Below are 20,028 nucleotides of genomic sequence, written 5' to 3' on the forward strand. Positions count from 1 at the left end.
AGCGGGGGCTTCTGGGTCGCGCTCAGCTCTGCAATGCATGCGTTCTGTGATCCTGGTGAGTTGGTATCCTTCTCTGAACTTCCTCTGTGACAGGCAGAGAAGAGGGGTCGATGACAAGATAGATGGAAAGCACCTGGAAATTGGCAGGCCCTGAGTGGGCGCTGGACGTGTGGGGCCGCGGGCCGAACTGCCCCCTCCTGGCCTCATCTCCTGGTGCGCCCCGGGTGGGGAGGGAAAGCTGACTACGTGCACGTCCCCAGCCAGCGCGCGGCCTTCGCGGTGTGGCTCCTAGTGCCCGGGGAAGAACCCTCACCCTCCCTATTCCCAGCAGCCCTGGCCGCCCCGCCCCCGCCGCAGCTGCTGCACCCACCCCCACCCTGCCCGGCCCTTTCTGCACCGTCATCTCCTGCCCCGCCGAGGCTTGACCCGTGAGTGGGGACGCCCAAAACGGGCCAGACCGGGAGCCCCACTCCCGGCTGTGGGAGGGAAGGGAAACCGAGATTGGGCAGAATCAGCGCCCCACCACCCGCTGCGGCGCTCGGGGGTCGGGGGGGCGGGGTGGGTAGGCCTGTGGGCCCCGCCCTGCCGCAGGACTCTCAAGCTCTGGGACTGGGTGGAGGGAGGTAAGGGGGTGGGGAAAATCCGTGCAGTCGCACATGCGCAAAGGCTCTTCACTGTCCCAAGACCCTGGCTTCCTGGCCAAAGAGCCCGCGCAGCGAGGTGGGGTTGGGGGATGGGACCCAGCTCCGTGCCCCGCCACCTGGCTCTCTGGGAAGAATCGGACCTGTCACCCTCGAAGGACTGGCCGCTAAATAACTTCGGTATTGAGAGCTGTGAGAGCCTCAAAGGGAGGGCCCAGACCAGCTGGAGTCTCTACCCCCAGACAGGATAAAGGGCAGGACTTGGGATCATAGGAGGAGGAGGCTAACATGAAAACAACTTAGGTTGGAGAGAAGGAGGGGCCAATCCAATCTGCACCCTCCCTGTGTCTGTCCCGAGTAGGTGCTGTCCCCCTCTCCCTTCCTTTGCCCACCGATTGGAGGGACACTCTGGAAAACTCAGTTGAAGAAAGCGGAGAGTCTGCGTGTACACAGTGCAATGATGTCAGTTAATGCACTAGTGAGGGCATGTGTTTTTCACGGGGTACACAGAAGAAGGAACCACCAGCCCTTGGGACACTTAGGCATTGGTGTAGACAAGGGAACATTTGAGTCCTGGAGGATGGATAGGTCCACGGATCGGAGGGAGGAGAAAAGGATTCCAGTCTTAGCGATCAGCATCAGCAAAGGCTCCGAGGTGCCAGAGGCATAGTGAGTTCTCCGATCCCTGGCTGGTGGAGGGAAGCTGGGAAGGGCCTGGCTGTCCAGGGTGGTGGGAGGAGGCTAGAGTAGCCAGTCTCTGATGGGCAGTGGGGTGTGGGGGGGAGGTAGATAGGTATTTAGGATGGAATTCTGCTAGACAGGAAAATATAGTTCAGTTCCTCATAGTTCAGGCTGGAGCAAGTAAGATTCCAGTTTTACCACTGAATCTCTGAGCCTGTCTCCTCATCTGTAAAATGGGAACAGCAATCCTAGCCCAGAGGGTTGTCAAAGTCACTGTGCTATCGGGCCTGGCGGAATGGGAGTGAGAGGGGCTCAGAGGGACTGTTACAGGACATGAGGTGACGATGGTGGGGTGGCAAGGCAGGAGCTGATGGAGACTCACTGAGAAGTGGAGAAGCAAGATTCATCACATATGGGACATAAAGGGAGATGGAGGGGCAGGGGGTAGTCCTGGTCTCGGCCTGGGGGGGAAGGGCTTCAATGGGAGGAAGCCAGGGTGTGAAGTGACGGGGGAGGTATAGTGTGACACCAGAGGGTACTGAGAAAGACCTGGGAGGCAGGATGGCAGCTAGGACTAAATCCTCTCTCCCAGAGAAGGCCGAGCCTCCTAGAGCCAGAGAAGGAGGCAGAGGAGGGACAGCAAAGGGAAGAAGAGATGGGAAGATGCCGTGTGAACAAAGCCAAGGCGGGGAGGAGAAGAAGTTATTATCAGGGTGGGGGTGGGCTGAGGGCATGGTTCAAGGCCTGATGTCTTTGCCTCCTAATGCCGGGGGTCTTGCTGGCTGGGTCAGGCCACTCACAGGAATGGGCCATAATCCTTGGTTGACAATAAATGGACAAAGCAGCTGGGTGCGGTGGCTCATGCCTGTAATCCCAACACTTTGGGAGGCCAAGGTGGGCGGATCACGAGGTCAGGAGTTCGAGACCAGCCTAGCCAACATAGTGAAACCCCGTCTCAACTAAAAACACAAAAAATTAGCTGAGCGTGGTGCGGGCACCTGTAATCTCAGCTACTCGGGAGGCTGAGGCAGAAGAATTGCTTGAACTCAGGAGGCGGAGGTTGCAGTGACGAGAGAATGTGCCACTGCACTCCAGCCTGGGCAACAGAGTGAGACTCTGTCAAAAAAAAAAAAAAAAATGGATAAAGCAGATTGACTCTCCCTAATAGCCGCTGTTGGTAGAGATAGTTTCTCAAGAGCCAGGCATGGTGGTTCACACGGTGGTTCACAAAGTGCTGGTAATCCCAGCACTTTGGAAGGCTGAGATGGGAGGATCGCTTGAGGCCAGCAGTTCGAGACCAGCCTGATCAATATAGCAAGACCAGGACAGGCGCGGTGGCTCACGCCTGTAATCCCAGCACTTTGGGAGGCCAAGGCAGGGGGATCACGAGGTCAGGAGTTCAAGACCAGCCTGGCCAACATAGTGAAACCCCGTCTCCACTAAAATAAATAAATACAAAAAATATATATAGCAAGACCCCACCTCTAAAAAAAAAAAAAAAAAAAAAAAAAAGGCTGGGCACGAGAATCACTTGAGCCTGGGAGGAGGAGGTTGCAGTGAGCCAAGATTGCGCCACTGCACTCCAGCCTGGGCAACAGCGAGACTCCATCTCAAAAAAAAAAAAAAAAAAAAAAAAGGTCTCTCAAAATAGTGCGATCCATGGAGGAAAATCAGTCCAAGTTCGGCAAGTATTTGTCGGTATCCTGTATGAGCTAGGCCTTGGGTACTTCAAGATCAAACAACAAATGTCTGTAGGTCATTCCCAGGTCAGCAGGGAGCCAGATGGGTCAGCAGGGAGACAGTCACATTAGGAGTTAGGGCTTCAGTAGGGAGGCAGGTGGGTCTCAGGTGATGTCAAGAGATCTTGGTCAGAGCTAGGCCTGAAGAAGATTCTGGTATCTCTGCTCAGGAATCAGGGGACCAGGAAGGGCCATGAGACTACATTGGGGTTGCACTATGGTGGTGGTGTTGGTGGGAGGGTGTAGAGGCGGGGCTTGTCCTGGAAAGTTGGATATCAGGGTCAAGGTAAGGGGAGAGGGGCAGGGAGGCTCTCAGCACTTTGTGCTCTGGGTTCAGAGGGGACTGGAGGATAGAGTATGGAAGCAGGGAGCTCTGATCCTGGGTTCTGCACGGCCAAAGCAGGAGGCAGAAGGCTGGACTTAGTAAGTGGTGAGGATGGTGAGAGAAATATTCAGGAGTCAGACTGGAAAGGACTTGTCTGCAAGCTGGGTGTGGAGTATCAGCATCAATCCTAGGTTTTTCTGCCTGGTTAGGTGGGGAAGCAGATTTGAGAGAAAGACCTTAGTTTGGATAAACGGAGTCTGAACTCGCCTCGGATTTGCCGGGGGTGGAGCTCAGGACGTCCTGGTTGGGGAGGGCATTCAGAGAGTAGATGCCAGTCCTGGGAAAGGCAGGGGAGGAGAGGAGAGCCACGGCTGACGCTTGGGGACAGAAGGAGGAGCCTGAGGAGGAGACAGGACAGAGCGTCTGGAGAGGCAGGAGGACACCGAGTTCCCCGTGTTGGCCTCCAGGTCCTGTGCTTGCGGAGCCGTCTGGCGGCTGGGATCGAGGTGAACTTAAACCCCAGCCTGGGTGTTCACTGGGGGCATTGAGAGAGTGGTCAGAGGCGGCGAGGGCAGCGGGGAGGGCACCCCCCCATTACTTCTCTCCCCTTTCCCCATGCAGCCCCGACAATGGGCAACGCGCAGGAGCGGCCGTCAGAGACTATCGACCGCGAGCGGAAACGCCTGGTCGAGACGCTGCAGGCGGACTCGGGACTGCTGTTGGACGCGCTGCTGGCGCGGGGCGTGCTCACCGGGCCAGAGTACGAGGCATTGGATGCACTGCCTGATGCCGAGCGCAGGGTGCGCCGCCTACTGCTGCTGGTGCAGGGCAAGGGCGAGGCCGCCTGCCAGGAGCTGCTACGCTGTGCCCAGCGTACCGCGGGCGCGCCGGACCCCGCTTGGGACTGGCAGCACGTGGGTCCGGGTGAGCGCGCGGGGCGGGGCCTAGGGCAGAGCAGGGACGGGGCTGGGGCAGACAAAAGGCCCGGGGAGGGCAGGGTTGTCGTCTCCGCTAGAAGTAGGCGAGTGTGAAACCGCACAGGGGTAAATTGAGCCTCAGTCACTCCCACTTCCGCCCCAGGCTACCGGGACCGCAGCTATGACCCTCCATGCCCAGGCCACTGGACGCCGGAGGCACCCGGCTCGGGGACCACATGCCCCGGGTTGCCCAGAGCTTCAGACCCTGACGAGGCCGGGGGCCCTGAGGGCTCCGAGGCGGTGCAATCCGGGACCCCGGAGGAGCCAGAGCCAGAGCTGGAAGCTGAGGCCTCTGAAGAGGCTGAACCGGAGCCGGAGCCAGAGCCAGAGCTGGAACCCGAGGCTGAAGCAGAACCAGAGCCAGAACTGGAGCCAGAACCGGACCCAGAGCCCGAGCCGGACTTCGAGGAAAGGGACGAGTCCGAAGGTGTGAGTCCGCCCAAACCCTAAGCCGGCTTGGCGGGAGGGCATGGCCTGGGAAGCGGATGCCGGACCCCACCTCTTTGACCACTGTTCCCGTCATCTCTAGATTCCTGAAGGCCAGAGCTCTGACCGGCGGTGCCCCGCCCATGCTGGATAGGACCTGGGATGCTGCTGGAGCTGAATCGGATGCCACCAAGGCTCGGTCCAGCCCAGTACCGCTGGAAGTGAATAAACTCCGGAGGGTCGGAGGGGACCTGGGCTCTCTCCACGATTCTGGCTGTTTGCCCAGGAACTGAGGGTGGGTACCTCTGAGTCCCAGGGACCTGGGCAGCCCCAAGCCCACCACGAGCATCATCCAGTCCTCAGCCCTAATCTGCCCTTAGGAGTCCAGGCTGCACCCTGGAGATCCCAGACCCAGCCCCCTAGTGGGACAAGGACCTGACCCTCCTGCCCGCATACACAACCCATTTCCCCTGGTGAGCCACTTGGCAGCATATGTAGGTACCAGCTCAACCCCATGCAAGTTCCTGAGCTGAACATGGAGCAAGGGGAGGGTGACTTCTCTCCACGTAGGGAGGGCTTAGAGCTCACAGCCTTGGGAAGTGAGACTAGAAGAGGGGAGCAGAAAGGGACCTTGAGTAGACAAAGGCCACACACATCATTGTCATTACTGTTTTAATTGTCTGGCTTCTCTCTGGACTGGGAGCTCAGTGAGGATTCTGACCAGTGACTTACACAAAAGGCGCTCTATACATATTATAATAAATATATTCGCTTACTAAATGAATAAGGACTTTCCAACTGCGTTTCTGAGTTTTACAGATGGGAAAACTAAGGCCAAAGGATAGGAGTGGGGTTCACACAGCTAAGTCTGAAGGGAAACTGGAAGCAGCAACCACCTCTGCACCTCACCTGGTCTAAGAGGGGTTCAGGACTTGGGCCACCAAACTCTACGGCCTGTCCCTCAGGTGCAATTGCAGCTGCTCCTAGGCTATGCCAACCTCTGCCAGAGACCAGCTGTGAGGGTGTGAGCAAAGACAGGAACAGCAGAGGCCAGTGGCGGGAGTGGGGAACAGGGCCAAGGGAGCTCTTGGGCTTGACTCTCAAGGCCTGAATCAGTGTGTGTGTGTGTGTGTGTGTGTGTGTGTGTGTGTGTGTGTAATGGGAGTGGGGCTGGGAAAATTGGTGCCTTCCAAGAAGGAGTGTCCTGTCCAACCCCCCCCACCCCCAACCCCACGGAACCTTCAGGAGCTGCTGCTCCCAGCCACAGGAAGTAGACCATATAAATATGGAATAAATACATGACCAGTGAGAGAGGCAAAATGTCGGAAAGCAGACCCCAGGCCAGCTGGGTCTCTACTACCAGGACCCCAGGCTCAGGCCATCAATCACCCCAGGAGAAGGGAGCCCGACCCCCACCAGGACCCAGTGAGAGGTAGACAGCACGAATGCTGAAGGAGCACCAAGGGGCCAGGTAAGGGAAGGGAGAGACTGGAGTACTGGGACAACCAAAGCCATCTCATGCAAGAACAAGTTTCTATTCCCAAACCACCCCCATCCCCATCAATGCTCAGCTCTCTTCCTGCCCCCATGCCTTCCCTCTGCTCAACAGAGAGCTGGAGGCAGGAGGGCGACTCAGTTTGCCAGACATGCTGCTGCAGGTCCCCAGACCCCAGGGAGGCTGGCAAGGGACACAAACACTTTGATGTTGCCACTCCTCCTCAAGGAATGCTCCTGCCCTCCCAACACCCCCAAGAAACACCTAGGCCGTAGACGCACAGAGCAAACTGCTTCATGTTCTGGGGGCCTATCTGGAGCTTCTGTCCAGGGCCTCTGTCTGCAGCCCTCAACGGACATCAGTCGGGTAGCAGGCGACCCAGCTCCGCCTCATCCAGCCGGTTGGTGGCCATGATGTGCTCCAGCTGCTGCCGGTAGCGTGCCAAGTCCTGCATGAAGTGGGGCACCCGGGTATTATCCAGCACCCCATGGGGCCGCAGGTGGTCCACATCCTCATAGGACACCTGCAGGAGGAAGCCAGGCATCAGGCATAGGCAGTGGCCCCTGGCTTTCAGGTAGCTGGTCCCAGCCCACTGCTTACAGCTCACAGCCTTTGCTCCGGGACTTCTTCCTCTCCCCTCCTGATCCACAATTAGCTACAACGTTTTATACCTCTAGACTCAATCCTTCATCTTTGCTCTTTCTCTCAACAGTTTCTTTTTGTCATAGATGCCCTACAACCCCACTTCTCTCTCCAGCCCAGCCTCTCAGACCCTCACCTCCAAACATGGGCATCCAACTGCCTCCTTAATGTCTTCCCCTGGATAACCCTCAGGATGGCCCCATGTCCAATAGTCAACTCCTGAGTGCCAGCTTATGCCAGCTCCACCCTCTTCACAGTCACCCAGGTCAGATTCCCGGGAGGGGGCTTGGACTCTCACCCTCCCATCAGGGTAGCCGCTGAGTTAAAAGTATTCCCCTCTCTGAAGAGCTCTCCAGCTTGTCCCTTCACCTCCAACCCAGCGGCCACTGCCTGGTTAGGCCAGACCACCATCCCTTCTGCAGGAGTGACAGGCAAGGCCTCCTCCGTGCCCCTGCACTCCCTTCCCTAGTCCTCTCTCCAATCCACCTCCCATATGATGTCCAGAAGGAGCCTTCTGAAGCAAGTATCAGAGTCACTCCTCTGCTTAAAGCTCCTCTCACTCCCCGTTGCTTCAGATGAAATCTACTTTCCTCGGCCTGGCACAAATGCCAGTGCCAGGGAGTTGGTCCCTGGCCATTTCTGCAGCCTTCTTCCCCTGGCCTTCCTGATCACTCCCTTGGCCTGGAATGCTCATCTCCTTTGAGATGCAGTATCTACATACACCTGCAGCCTCCGTTAAGCACCTGGTTTTGCTGCCAGAGTCATTTCATCTCCTGTTCTCACTTCCACCCACGCTCCCCCCCCCCCCACCACCACCACAGGCCTGACACCCAGCCCTCGGTCTAGCACCAATCCGAGGCTCAGGGAATTCTACAGCGAGGCAGGGAGCTGGCTGGGACCTCTGAAGGTCCACAGCCCCTCACCTTGCCCAGTGAGGTCAGCAACGGGAAATCGATGGTCTGGCGATGTCGCAGAATGCGCACGATGCCGTCCAGGTACACCTGGTCCTTGCTGAAACAACCTGGGAGGGCAGGAGGGCGGTGAGCCCCGCCCCTCGCCCGAAGCCCCGCCCCCACCCCGGCTCTAGGCACCTCCCCCGCGCTGGCGCACACCTGGCAGCGAGGTGTCGGTCTGGCCGCGCTTGGCGCGCACGCAGTACTCCCAGCGCACGTCGGCGTCCTGCACGTAGCGCTCCAGGTCCTGGAAGAGCTGACGGAAGGACATGCGCGCGGCGCGGTGGATGGTGTAGTAGAGCAGTGCAGCGCGCCACAGGAACGGCTGCTTGCGGAACAGCACGCTGTGCAGGCTGGCCAGGCCCTCCTCCGTGGGGTTCGCCGGCCGCAGCCCGTACCGCAGCCGGCCCTCCGCGTTGTGCCACGGCTGGCGCGCGTTGTTCACGCCCCGCAGGTAGTGGGTGCCTGCGGGGAAGGCGAGGGGAGGCGGCGCTGGGCGGGGCGTTCGGGGACCCGCCTGCGAGCCCAGCCCTGGCCCTGTTCCATCTGGCCGGGGCTCTGGCCGCGACACTTCCATCCTCATGCTCCTGAACTCAGGCTCGCACACAGGCTCTCCCAGCCCCAGGCAGCGTGAAGCTCCTCCTCTTGTGGACTCGCACCCAAGGATCCACAGAGGCTCACATACATGAATCCTCTCCCACCCATCCGCCCCCCACCCTACACCCACGCACCCACACACGTGCACGAACTCTCCCAAACTGACATTGCCCCCAGCCCTCCTGGGCACAAGAATACATATACCACCCTGCCCAACATCCTGGGTGCCCATATCATCTTGAACAGTCACGCTGATGCCCCCGGTAAAAATCACCTCTTGCCCAGAGCAACAGGATTCTCGAGGAAGAGGGACAGACAGATAGGAATAGTGGTTAGTGCCCTGCACCCCCCTGCCCAAACTGGCCAGTCCCCCCTCCTAAACCAGGCGCCATGTGTCCTCAAGTCAAGTCCATTCCCAGGACCTGGCCTTCCATCCACCCTGGAGGGCCAGCGTGGTGGCTGGCCTGGTGGGACCCTGAGGGTTCTTTCTCTGGCCGGTCAGGGCCTGACCAGCCTTGCCCGCACTGTTGGGAGAAGTCGGAGAGGAAGTGGAGAGAAAAATATACCCGAAAGGACCAAGAGATGAGAGCGAGCCCAGAGCATGGGCAGGCATGTTCTGGCCTACCTCTGTAAGCAGAGGGCGGGAGGTGGCTGCTCAGGAAGGGAAAGCCCCGACCTCAGGAGGGAAGGGGGAGAAACAAAAAGGGGAGTTATTGGGGCCCCTCCTTCCCACCCGTCCCAGCTCCCAGGCCCCTTTCATGCCTACCCATCTGCCCGGATACCCACACCCTGACCTATCTCATGCCGCAGCATGCCCTCCAACCAGTACTGGCGGGCTCCGGTCAGGTTGATCGCCAATGTGGGCCGGCTGTTCTCCACCATCATCACTGCCTGGGACAGCAGGTCCTCACTCAGCTGCACCACAACCTGCAGGTGGCAGTGCTCTGAGCCATGGCCACCAGCCTGGGGCCAGGGTGCAGGTGGACCCAATGATGCTACAGGGCAGCGAGGCCAGACAATTGGCCAGGGCACCCACCCTTCATCACCTCTGCTCAGAACCAGCTCCCACCTCACTGGGGCAGGGGCAGGGGTGGGTCAGGTGTGAAGCTGGACCTGGGACCGCCCACAAGACACCCTGATTTGGGGCATGTAGAGGAAGGGCTCTGCAGGCAAGCTCACCTCCCCAACGCAGCCCTCCTTCTGCATGTATTTGCGCACAATCGACCATATCTGGCACTTGGTGAGCAGCTGCCCCCCAGTGGCAGCCTCAAAGTGTTCATAGGTTCCAAACTTCTCCAGAACAGCCTCAATGATGCCAACTGCCTGTACACGGGGCCACAGTGGCTGGTCAGGACAAGCCCCTTGGGTGGTCAGGGCCAGGATATGGTGGGGAGGCTGGACTGACCTGATGGATGAACTGTCCAGAGGCCTCGCAGTACTTTTCCAGCACAGCCGTGGGCATGGGCTCCTGGTACTCAAACTGTGGATTGTAGGTGTAATGGGACTGGAAGAACTTGTCTCGCTCACGGTCCATGTTGGTTGGCCGCAGGGCCACCAACATGCAGGGGCTCTTGCTGGCAATATGGCCTGCATCCCTTTGAGTCTTAGCAATGTGAGGCAGGGAGGCTGCAGGCCGCAGGGTGCCCCCACCTGGGTTCCGTCCCCGTCCAGGTGGAGGCCGTCCCAGGGTGCCACGCCCCCGCCGGCCAGTACTATTTACAGAGTAGGTGCTCTCACTGCGACGCATGTGGCCACGGTGGCCCAGGAGCATCTGTGAGAACGGCTGCTGCTCAGGCTGGGGCTGCAGTGCTGGGGGGACTGCCAGAGCCAGGGGCAAGGCCAGGGACTGAGACCAGGGGTACAGTGGTGGCCCATCTCGGTCTGAGGGCTTCAGCCTATGGCGCAGGGATGGGGGACTGGTAGGCGGGCTGGGGGGTGCCTGATCATACGCCTGAGCCCCTGAGTCCAGCACCATTCTGTCCTGGGGGTCACATCCAGCCGGGTCACTCCAACTCCCCACAATGTCGACCTCTGGGGACACAGAAGGGCATGTGGAGACCAGCATGAGTGGGTGTGACCAAACGACCAGCAGGCCCTGTACTCCACATTGCCTCTGCTGGGCCCTTGGTGGGCCCAGGCTCTGCTACCAGGGGTCTGATTGGCTGCAGTGTCCATTGCCTCCAGCAGACTCACCCAAATATGCTGGGCCGGAAGAAAGCACTTTTGTTTTCGTTTTTGTTTTTTGAGATAGGGTCTCACTCTGTTGCCCAAGGTGGAGTGCAGTGCAATGATCACAGCTCATTGCAGCCTCCAACTCCTGGCCTGAAGTGATCCTCCCGCCTCGGCCTCCCAAAGTGCTGGAATTAAATGCATGAGCCATCGCACCCAGCCGAAAGCAAGAGTTTTAAACACCCACCTAGATGGTGGTTACTGGAATCCTCTCAGCCTGAGCTCCTGAAGGCAAGGACTGAGCCCCTTACTCGTGATTCTAATCTCTGTGCTCACTCACTTAATCTGGGAGGTGGTACAGTGCAGCTTCAGCTGCCTGGGCAGATTAGGTAGGTGAGAAGACCTCAGGGACTGCCTTCAGCCTATGGCATCTTCTCAGTGCCACCCCTGCCCATCCACCTGGCTTTACCCACATCCTCCTGCTTATTTGGCCTCAGTCAGTTTCAATGTTTGAGGGCCCCATGCTTACGCCGGTACCCCCCAGAATGCCCTCTCTCCTCTGAGCCATCTGTTGAAATCCAAATTAGAATCTGCTTTTGGGAAGCAGAAGAAAGCTTCAGCAAATCCAAGCCAATCTCTGGCTTGTCCCCTATCTGAGGGATCTTTCCAGTGGTCATCCAAAGCCAGTGTCAGGGCGCTCACCCCGACTCTGTTCCAGGACTCAGTCCAATCCCAACCCTCCCCAGAGACTGCCTGGAGAGGCTCCAGCTGCTGAGCTCCCTTGCCTGCTCAGTGACTCACTTCCAGCATTTCTCCTCTCTCCTACATCATCAATCTCTTCCTCTCTACTGGAGTCTTTCCATCAGGATAAACACATGCTGTTACTTCTCCATCTTAAAAAACAAAACAAAACCCTCACTAGAACCCACACTCCTCCAGCTACAGCCCCGCTGCATCTCCCTCCACCTGCTCCTATTGCAGCACATACCTCGAGTCATCTATACCCAGTCTCCAGTTCCTTTTTTCCTGTTCTCTCTTAAATTCACTCCAATTAGCCTTTTGTTCCCAGCACTCCATCCAAATTGATCTGATCAAGGTCACCAATGACCAGCAATGACCTTCATATTGATCAGCACCCGATACAGTTAATCACTACCTCCTGGAGGCCAGGCAGGGTGGCTCATGCCTGTAATCCCAGCACTTTGGGAGGCCAAGGTGGGTGGATCACCTGAGGTTGGGAGTTTGAGACCAGCCTAACTAGCAGGAAGAAACCCCGTCTCTACTAAAAATACAAAATTAGCTGGGCGTGGTGGCACATGCCTGTAATCCCAGCTACTCGGGAGGCTGAGGTAGGAGAATCGCTTGAACCCGGGAGGCGGAGTTTGCGGTGAGCCAAGATTGTGCCATGGCACTCCAGCCTGGGCAACTACAGCGAAACTCCATCTCAAAAAAAAAAAAAAAAAAGTCACTGCATCCTGGAAACATGCTGTCCACTTGGTTTTTCAAACACAGTCGAACTTAGTTCTCCTCCTACCTTGCTGGTCATCCCTGTCTCCCTGACCTCTTAATACTGTAATGCTCCAGGACTTGCCTATGGAAACTTCTCCATTTATGTTCACTCCCTAGATGTTCTCATCCACTCTTGTGGTTTTACATACATTAGCTCAGACTTCTTCCATAAACTTTAGACCAGTGTTGCCAATTTCAGTGCAATTTGAGATACTGTCTATTTGCCCAGGCTGGTCTTGAATTCCTGGCCTCAAGCGATCTTCCCACCTCAGCCTTCCAACTAGCTGGAACCACAGGCACATGCCATCATGTCCATCTTCACTGCAGTGTCATCACTTGAATGTTTAATAGGCATATCAAACAGAATATGTCCTCTGTCTGGGATGTTCCTCCCCCTGTATAATGGCATGGGTCACTCTCTCACTTTCCTCAAATCTCTGCATCAATACCATGTTATTAGAAAAGCCTAACACACCCTCAATAAAATAGTAAACCTCCTCTCCCCTCTCCACTATCTCCCCTTCCCCGAATTATTGTTCTTTGTAGCAGTCATCACCATCTGGAGTGTACTTCAGTACAGTTTATATTTGTATGATAGGTATATTTGATAGTTATCTGTTTTATCTTTTCCAAGATTCACAGCTGTGTCCCCAGAACCCAGAACAGTGCCTGGCCCGCAGCAATTGCTCAATAAATAAATGAATCCAAGAGCTCTTCTTTCAGAACTAGAATTATTCCTTCCCTGCACTTTGCTTCCCTATCTAGACTTCATCTTCCCCCTCTCCACTCCTCTCTACCCTGCCTAATGACCAGCTGCTTGAAAAGACTTCAGGTCCCAGGCTTCACTCCCTTTAACTAACTGTACAGTTTTTTGGACTCCTCACCCCTTTACAGGTTTCTACTTGGCCCAGTCCCCTCCATCTCCCCTTCTTTCATTCGACATACCTCCTCGAAATTACCAGAATACGCCTGTTTTTTTCACGTCTCGGGTCCTTCCGCCAAGAATGCCTTTGCAATATATTCCTGGAGCAAACTCTTAACCATTCTTCAAGGCTCAGTTTAGGCCTCACTTCCTCCAGGAAGCCTTCCCCGCGTCTAGTGTCCCACTGCTTCGGCGACTTCTTTACTCAGAGCTGTCACTGTTGGAGTCTAGGTCCGTGTCCTCCCACAATCCCCTGAACTCCCCGAAGGCAGGAATGGGGTCTGATTCACCCCCGTGTACCAAGCACCCAGCACTGGGTGCATAATGAATGAAGGATGGATGGGGGAGGAGCCCCCCACTATTAAGGCGGGGTCTGGTGACAAATGAGAGGGTGTGGCCTGTGCCGATGAGAAGCCCCGGAGAGGACAAGGTGAAGAGCCAATGGGGAACCAGAAATTGAGGAGGGGCGTGACCTGCAGCCAATAAGTGGTGGGGGATAAGGTGAAGGGCGTGCCCAATGGAGGGTGGGGCCAGGAGACAATGGAGTGGAGGCTTCTCCGGGAGATCAGGAAAGGTCGCGTCGCGCGCCTCCTCCCGGCCTTTGGGGGGGGTCCGTCCGCGTGCCGTGCCCCCACCTGTTAGCTCCTCTGCTCGCCGCCCGCCGCTCCCGCTCTGCTACACCGGCCACCGGACGCCCAGCCGGCGGGAGCCGACGCCGATGACGTACGTCCTCGGGCGCGCGCACGCTCTTACGAAAGCGTGGGGCTTCGCGTCAGTCTCCGCGGCGGCGCGCCCCCGAGGCCACTGGGAGCGAAGCCAGGCAGGGTTGAGGGGGTGGTGTTCGTGGTCCTGGGCCCGCCCCCTTCCCAAGGCCACAGCGAGTTGCTGGGCTTCAGGGGCTCCCAGGCGGCCAGGGCGGCGGAGACTCTTGCTCACGGCCTGGGCGCGGAGACGTGGGGGCGTAGCCCGCGGCCTCGGGAACGCAGTCTGCACAGAGGGCAGATGCCTGCATAGGCGGGGCGCAGCCCGTGTACCAGGACGGGAGCCAGGATACTTTAAGCGTGTCACTCTGCAAGAATTCCCTCAACCCTCGTGGGCATTTTTATTCCATCCCACCTTCCCCAACACACACAGACTCAGGCGTCCGGCAGCCGTGGTTTATTCTGCGAGCAGCAGGGCTCGGGCGCAGGACCCCGAGGGCAGGCAGGAGGCCGGCGCGAGCGCGGGCGCGGGCACGAGGCTGAAGAGGACGCGGCGGCTCGCGCGGGGCGACGGCGGCAGCGCAGCCTGCAGGGAGCTGAGCGCGGCCAGGTGCTGCTCCCGGGACAAGTCCCCGCGCAGGCCCAAGAGGGCGGAGACGTGGTCCTCGCTGCAGGGGCACCAAGGAGGCGCGTCAGCCCCGTCCTCCCCGCCCTCCGGCTTCTCTTCCCTTCTGGCCCCCAGTCCGCACCTCACGTCGGGAAATTGTTGCCGCAGGCCAGCCACCTCCAGGCCCAGCAGCGCGGGGTCGCGGAGGTTTAGCAGCTCCCTCAGGGCGAGCAGCACCGGCGCGCAGTGCGCGTTCTCCTCCAGGCCCTGAGCACGTCGGGGTAGGGTCTCGCGCCAGCCCTCTCTCCCACCCAGCCACTGAGACTCTCGCCCGTCTGCCCGCCCAAGAAGCTCTCACCAAACTGAGGAAAAGCTGCTGAAGCTGGGCAGCATCGTGCCGCAGGCGTTCGGCCGCCTGTGTCCTCTCGTCGGCTCCGCGGCACACCAGGCGGCCTTGCATCAGCGCGCTCAGGTACTGGAGCACCACGGCACGCTCGGCCTCAGCCAGCAGCAGCTGCGGGGAGGCAATCAGGCGGGTGCAGGTCGCCTCTCACCCGCGCCGCCCCTTCCCCAATCTTTTCCCCCAACCCACCTGAACCGTGGGGTTCCGCACGCGCCAGAAGTCCCGGCAGAAGCGCCCCGTCCGTTCACACACACTTTCCAGGAGCTCGGGGCTCGACAGCCATTGGCGCGAGGGCAGATCCGCGAACAGGGGCTGGGGAAATGATCCAGATCTGGCATTGCCGCGGAGACCCCCATACGTAGCTGTACCGCCACCTCTCCACCTGCTCCCATCCTGACCTGAAGGAGGCCTCACCTGGAGCTCCGCCTGCAGCGCCTCCAACACCAAGCGGTAGATCCTCCTCTGCAACTCGTCCAGCGCAGCTTCCACTGGAGCCAAGGCCCCTGAAGGCGCCCCGTCCAGCTGCAGGACAGACACTGAGGAGCTGGACCGAGCAAAACTACGGCTTCAGGACCAAGGCCAAGGCCCGCAAGGCCCTCGGTGGTCCAGACCCTCCGGCGCCACCTTGTGGGGCAAGTGTTTGACGGGAGGGAGCGAGAACAGCGGCTCCCTGCACTTCTGGTCCCAGGCATGGACCAGGGCTGGGAGGCGGGCGCTTGGCGAGCTGCAAAGGACACAGCCCAGCGGGACCTGCCTCAAATTCGCGGTGCGACCTTGAGGAAAACATTCTTTCGGTTTCTGTTTCCTCATTCGTAAAGGAAGGGAACTATCCCAGTGAGGAGGGAGTAAAAAATCATCACTTGTTTTCCTTGCCCCCACCAAAAAGAACATACCACCCAAGAGGAAGGGAGTGTGTGTGTGTGCGTGTATAGACACAGCTGTAACCTCAGACATTACTGGCACAGAGTAGGGCCTTGAAATATTTGCTGGACGAATGAACAATTGACACCATGTGCCAGGCACTATGGTGGCCACTTTACATGTTATCTCATGTGATTCTCAGAACATTCCATTAGTACCCCCATAATACTAATGAGAAAAGTGAGATTCAGAGAGATTAGGTAACTCATCCAAGGTCACACAACTAGTAATTAGCAGAACTAGAATTGGAACCCCAGGGCGATGTGAGTCCAAAGTCCCTAGTGTCCTAGTGTGGGCTGAGCCCATACATAATAGGTACTCAATAGGGGGTTAGTGAAGGTGGGGTTCCCTGGGGGCCTTCTGGTACCTGAGTGCTGACTTGTGGTTGAGGGCGGCCAGTAGGTAGGGCACGTAATGAGGGGCCATTGATTTCCCCCTGAAGTGGTCTCGGGAGAATCGGATCAGAGCATCACTGAAGCTGCAATGGGCAGAGGTGGCTCCTGGACTTGCTGCTATGCTGGCATCCCCACAGCCCCAGTCCCTGGTACTCCTGTCCCACCTCCAAGATACCCAAGTCCTTGTTTGAAAGAGCCCTTTCCCTGTGACATGTCTTATTCACTCAGAGCCCCTTTGGGCTGCCTGGGGAGCAGGGATAGGTATCAGGAATGGGTCAGTGCCTCAGCAGACCTCCTCAAGAATGTGCCCAGTTCTGACAGTGCCATGCCATGCACTCGCTGTTGCAGTGACTCACTGACCAGGCTGGCCACACGAATGTTCTCTTCCAGGATCTGCAGGCAGAAATGAGCAGCCATCGGCAAAGCCTCCCTCCTTCCTCTCCTCCCCACTGCCCCATGGAGGCTGCCTGCCTGTCTGGCCACTTCCCACCTACCTGCAGCACAATGGCTGGCATTGGTGAGTAATAGGAGCCAGACGGGTCTGTGTTGGGCCCCTGCTCCCGGCCCCACTCAGCTACCTCCCCATCCAGTGCATTCTGCAGCCACTGAGACACACTTGCCTGGGGGGAGGGGCCAGGGGCAAAGGAATGTAGCAGGGATCTGACCCTGCTGGAGATGGGTAGACATTCCACTCTGCAGATAAAGGCCCACAGCAGATAAGTAGGACTTCTCTGGACCTGTGCCTCAACTACTCACCTGGATGTTGGCCACAAATGTTGCCTCCAGCTGCTCAATGTTCTCCAAGGTCAGAAGGGGCTCCAGCTGGGACACATCAGCCTCAGGCCCCAACTCCAGGCTCCCCATCATTTCCTGCCTGGAGATGGGTGGCCTGGTGTCACACCAAGCCACCAAGCCCCCAGCCTCTGATCCCCCATGTCCCGCTGCCCCAAAGGCACTGACCCCAGGTACACATGCAGTGCCCAGTGCAGCAAGGTGAAGGCATCCGCAGCTTCTAGCTCAGGCCCAGCAAGGAGGTTCTGCAGGCTGCGGCGCAAACCACTATGCAGCGTGTGGGCCCATAGCTGGACCACGTTGTACTGTGGCGGGCAGCAAGGCGCTACTAGTGCCTCAGCTGTGGCCAACTCGACTGGCAGGGCCACTCGCAGAGCCTCCAGCCACCCTGGTAGGGCCCCTGGTGCAGGCAGCAGAGGTGACCCAAAGTGGGCCCGCTCCAGGCCCTCCTGTAGTGCCCTCAGACAGCGCTGACGCCAGTCCCGGGGGACCTGGCCCAGGGGGGTTGTTCGTCCAGTCTCCACCTCCGCCACACGCACAGCAGCCACCAGCAGGGCTGGGTCCTCCCGTGCCAGCTTCCCCGCGGCCCCTGCAGCTGCTTCCACAGCCTGGCCCAGTGCCTCGAACAGAAGGTCCAGCCCCTGGAAGACTGGCAACTCCAGGCCCCCCAGGGGTGCCCACGTATCCTCTCGCAGCTGCTCCAGCTCCCGAAGGCTCACATATGCCTCCAAGAACTGTTGGCCATCAATCAGAGTCTGTGTGTGGGACACTGCAGCCGGCACTAATGAGAGTGAAAAGGAGACGGCCCTGGGTCTCAGCCTTCCCACCGCCTCAATGTGTACAGCAGGGGATACTGAGGCCCAGGGCGGGGGTGATGCATAAAATATTTAACAACCAGTAGAGTAAGCTGGGCACAGTGGCTCATGCCTGTAATCCCAGCACTTCGGGAGGCCAACGTGGGTGAATCACTTGAGGTCAGGAGTTTGAGACCAGCCCGGCCAACATGGTGAAATCCCATCTCTACTAAAAATACAAAAATTAGCCAGGCATGGTGGCACATGCCTGTAATCGCAGCTACTGGGGAGGCTGAGGCAGGAGGATTGCTTGAACCTGGGATATGGAGGTTGCAGTGAGCCGAGATCACACCACTGCACTCCAGCCTGGGTGACAGAGTGAGACTCTGTCTCAAAAACAAAACAAAACAAAAAATGAACAAAAAACCATAAATAAATAAATAAATAAATAACCAGTAGAGTACTGGCCAATCTAAGAGGATCTTGGCAATGTCCTAAAGACCTGGTGGGCCAGAGGTCAACCCATGAACTCATGGAATATGAGGAAGCTGAGGATCCTGGAGGGAAGGCAGGGGAAATCGGGGGGTCCTGCCAGTACTCGCTTAGCCACTCTGTTAGGGAAGAGTTTGAATATACTGATAACCAGGTGGCCAGAGTCACATGACTGGGTGTCTGTCCTGACTCAAGCATCCCACGCGTGGGAATCCCAGGATGAGCTGATTTGCACCCTGCCTCATAGGCCATGGGAAGCCCGGGCTACTGTCTGGGAGGTCCCTGGTGTGCTGCTCTATGCAGTTCCCCATCTAGTGGGCTGGCGCCCCTTGATTAGGGATGGGTGTTTGTGGACTGACTATTGGAGGCTGAGGCCCAGGGTCCCTGCATGCTCACCTGCCCGCAGCCGAGGCAGCAAGTGAGACAGGGCCTGCAGTTGCTTGTGCTGGGCAACCCGCTCCCGTAGGGGCTCTAGAGTCTGTAAGGCCTGGGACATGCCCTGGAGCAACCCACGGGCCTGGCTCAGGGCCTCCCGGGTTCCCTGCACCACCTCAATGGCCCGGGCCAGCTGCCACACACCAGTCTGCACGCCTTCCAGGTATGACTGCACCACTGACTGTGGAAAGATGGAGCCAGTGAGGCTGGGCCAGCCCTGCAGCACAGTCCCAGCACCCGCACCCCCTGCCCCATGCCCACCTTGAGGCGCGATTCCAGGGAGCAGGTACGCTGCACCTCGCGGCTGCGGTACTGGCCTAGCCTGGCCAGCTGCTCCGGCCGGTAGAAGATGCCTGAGGCCCACTTGAGCGCTGCACCCCGGGCCAGCTGCTCTGCCCGCTCCTGCTCTGGCCACTCAGGTCCTGGGAAGGAAGAGCCTGGGCAGCCGTGTAGTCAGGGAGGGAGGGCCCAACGACCCCAGTCCCAGCTTTCTTATTTATTTATTTGTTTGTTTATTTGTTTATTGAGATGGAGTCTCGCTCTGTTGCCCAGGCTGGAGTGCAGTGGTGCAATCTCGGGTCCCTGTAACCTCCGCCTCCCGGGTTCAAGCGATTCTCCTGCCTCAGCCTCCCGAGGAGCTGGGATTACAGGCGCGTGCCATCACGCCCAGCTAGTTTTTTTATTTTTAGTAGAGACAGGGTTTCACTATGTTGGCCAGGTTGGTTTGGAGCTCCTGACCTCAGGTCATCTGCCCATCTCGACCTCCCAAAGTGTTGGGATTACAGGCGTGAGCCACTGCGCCCAGCCAGTCCCATCTTTGTTGCCGTCATTCCTCCCCTAGTCCACCCAAAAGGTTCATACCAGGGGACAACGCCGGCTGCATCTCATCCTTGGCTGCTGAGTCCATTGTGGGCCTGGAGGAGCCAGAGCTGAGGTGGGCCCGGGGCAAGCAGGCAGAGTAGATGCCCCTGTGAGCTGCTGCCTCTGTCTAAGCCCTTCTGAGAGGAGGAAGGAGGTTCTTCCCGGCCCCCTCGGGAAGTGAGAGGGAGCGGGTGTGATGTGGAGGGCACCTGGGAGGCTTTGCCTGCTAGGTTTCCCAGTCGTGCCCCTGCAGATGTCAAGCGAGACAGGGTGGGCACAGGCCTCCACTGGACCCTGGTCCTGCTCTGAGCTGCACAGGACAGTTTGCTACAGAACTTACCAGATTTGATCAGGTGTCCAGTTCTCCCTCCACAAATGACCTTGGCCTTGAGAACAGCCCTCTCCCCAATGCAGCTGGGCACGCCCGCCACTTGCTCAGAGGGCCTGGGCAACTCCAGCTGACTCCAGCGTGCAGCTGAATTCCTCTCCCCAAGGAAGTCTCTCTCCCACTCCCCACCCAGAAGCCCCTTCTTCCCACCAAGGCTCCTCCC

The 20,028-nt window shown here is 58.3% G+C and overlaps 3 protein-coding genes across 17 annotated transcripts; 1 reads left to right on the plus strand and 2 right to left on the minus strand.

The window, feature by feature from the left end:
* The first annotated feature begins 337 nt into the window (after positions 1–337).
* Positions 338–5,576, plus strand: NOL3 (nucleolar protein 3). Of its 6 annotated transcripts, none has more exons than XM_063797250.1 (4): positions 338–428; positions 4,008–4,310; positions 4,467–4,792; positions 4,893–5,576. In XM_063797250.1, the coding sequence occupies exons 2-4, from the start codon at positions 4,016–4,018 to the stop codon at positions 4,941–4,943; spliced, it is 672 nt and encodes a 223-aa protein (XP_063653320.1). In that variant the 5' UTR covers positions 338–428; positions 4,008–4,015; the 3' UTR covers positions 4,944–5,576. The 6 variants fall into 6 exon arrangements, with proteins under 6 accessions (XP_063653320.1, XP_016785509.1, XP_054525380.1 ...); XM_016930020.3 differs by having other exon boundaries at positions 360–428; positions 4,008–4,300; XM_054669405.1 differs by having other exon boundaries at positions 360–428; positions 4,008–4,186; positions 4,467–4,790.
* On the minus strand, positions 5,448–13,835 carry MATCAP1 (microtubule associated tyrosine carboxypeptidase 1). Of its 3 annotated transcripts, XM_016930015.3 has the most exons (8): positions 13,100–13,835; positions 11,447–11,538; positions 9,882–10,507; positions 9,656–9,799; positions 9,271–9,403; positions 8,039–8,344; positions 7,850–7,947; positions 5,448–6,807 (listed from the first exon to the last, which is right to left on the minus strand). In XM_016930015.3, exons 3-8 carry the CDS (start codon positions 10,449–10,451, stop codon positions 6,643–6,645), a joined length of 1,416 nt encoding a protein of 471 aa, XP_016785504.1. In that variant the 5' UTR covers positions 10,452–10,507; positions 11,447–11,538; positions 13,100–13,835; the 3' UTR covers positions 5,448–6,642. The 3 variants fall into 3 exon arrangements, with proteins under 3 accessions (XP_016785504.1, XP_016785503.1, XP_016785505.1); XM_016930014.3 differs by lacking the exon at positions 11,447–11,538 and having other exon boundaries at positions 13,100–13,829; XM_016930016.3 differs by lacking the exons at positions 7,850–7,947; positions 11,447–11,538 and having other exon boundaries at positions 13,100–13,827.
* Positions 13,836–14,154: 319 nt separating this feature from the next.
* Positions 14,155–19,983, minus strand: EXOC3L1 (exocyst complex component 3 like 1). 8 transcript variants are annotated; one of them, XM_001161577.7, is made up of 14 exons: positions 19,818–19,983; positions 19,478–19,530; positions 18,878–19,038; positions 18,578–18,797; positions 17,064–17,676; positions 16,860–16,977; positions 16,598–16,723; positions 16,396–16,496; positions 16,076–16,186; positions 15,202–15,331; positions 14,977–15,099; positions 14,743–14,898; positions 14,527–14,651; positions 14,220–14,445 (listed from the first exon to the last, which is right to left on the minus strand). In XM_001161577.7, the coding sequence occupies exons 2-14, from the start codon at positions 19,521–19,523 to the stop codon at positions 14,235–14,237; spliced, it is 2,241 nt and encodes a 746-aa protein (XP_001161577.1). In that variant the 5' UTR covers positions 19,524–19,530; positions 19,818–19,983; the 3' UTR covers positions 14,220–14,234. The 8 variants fall into 8 exon arrangements, with proteins under 8 accessions (XP_063653313.1, XP_063653309.1, XP_063653311.1 ...); XM_063797243.1 differs by lacking the exon at positions 14,527–14,651 and having other exon boundaries at positions 14,155–14,445; positions 19,818–19,900; XM_063797239.1 differs by having other exon boundaries at positions 14,155–14,445; positions 14,527–14,898; positions 19,818–19,900.
* Between the last annotated feature and the right edge of the window lie 45 nt (positions 19,984–20,028).

Source organism: Pan troglodytes, chromosome 18, assembly GCF_028858775.2.
Source record: "Pan troglodytes isolate AG18354 chromosome 18, NHGRI_mPanTro3-v2.0_pri, whole genome shotgun sequence".
NCBI classification, from domain to species: Eukaryota; Metazoa; Chordata; class Mammalia; order Primates; family Hominidae; genus Pan; species Pan troglodytes.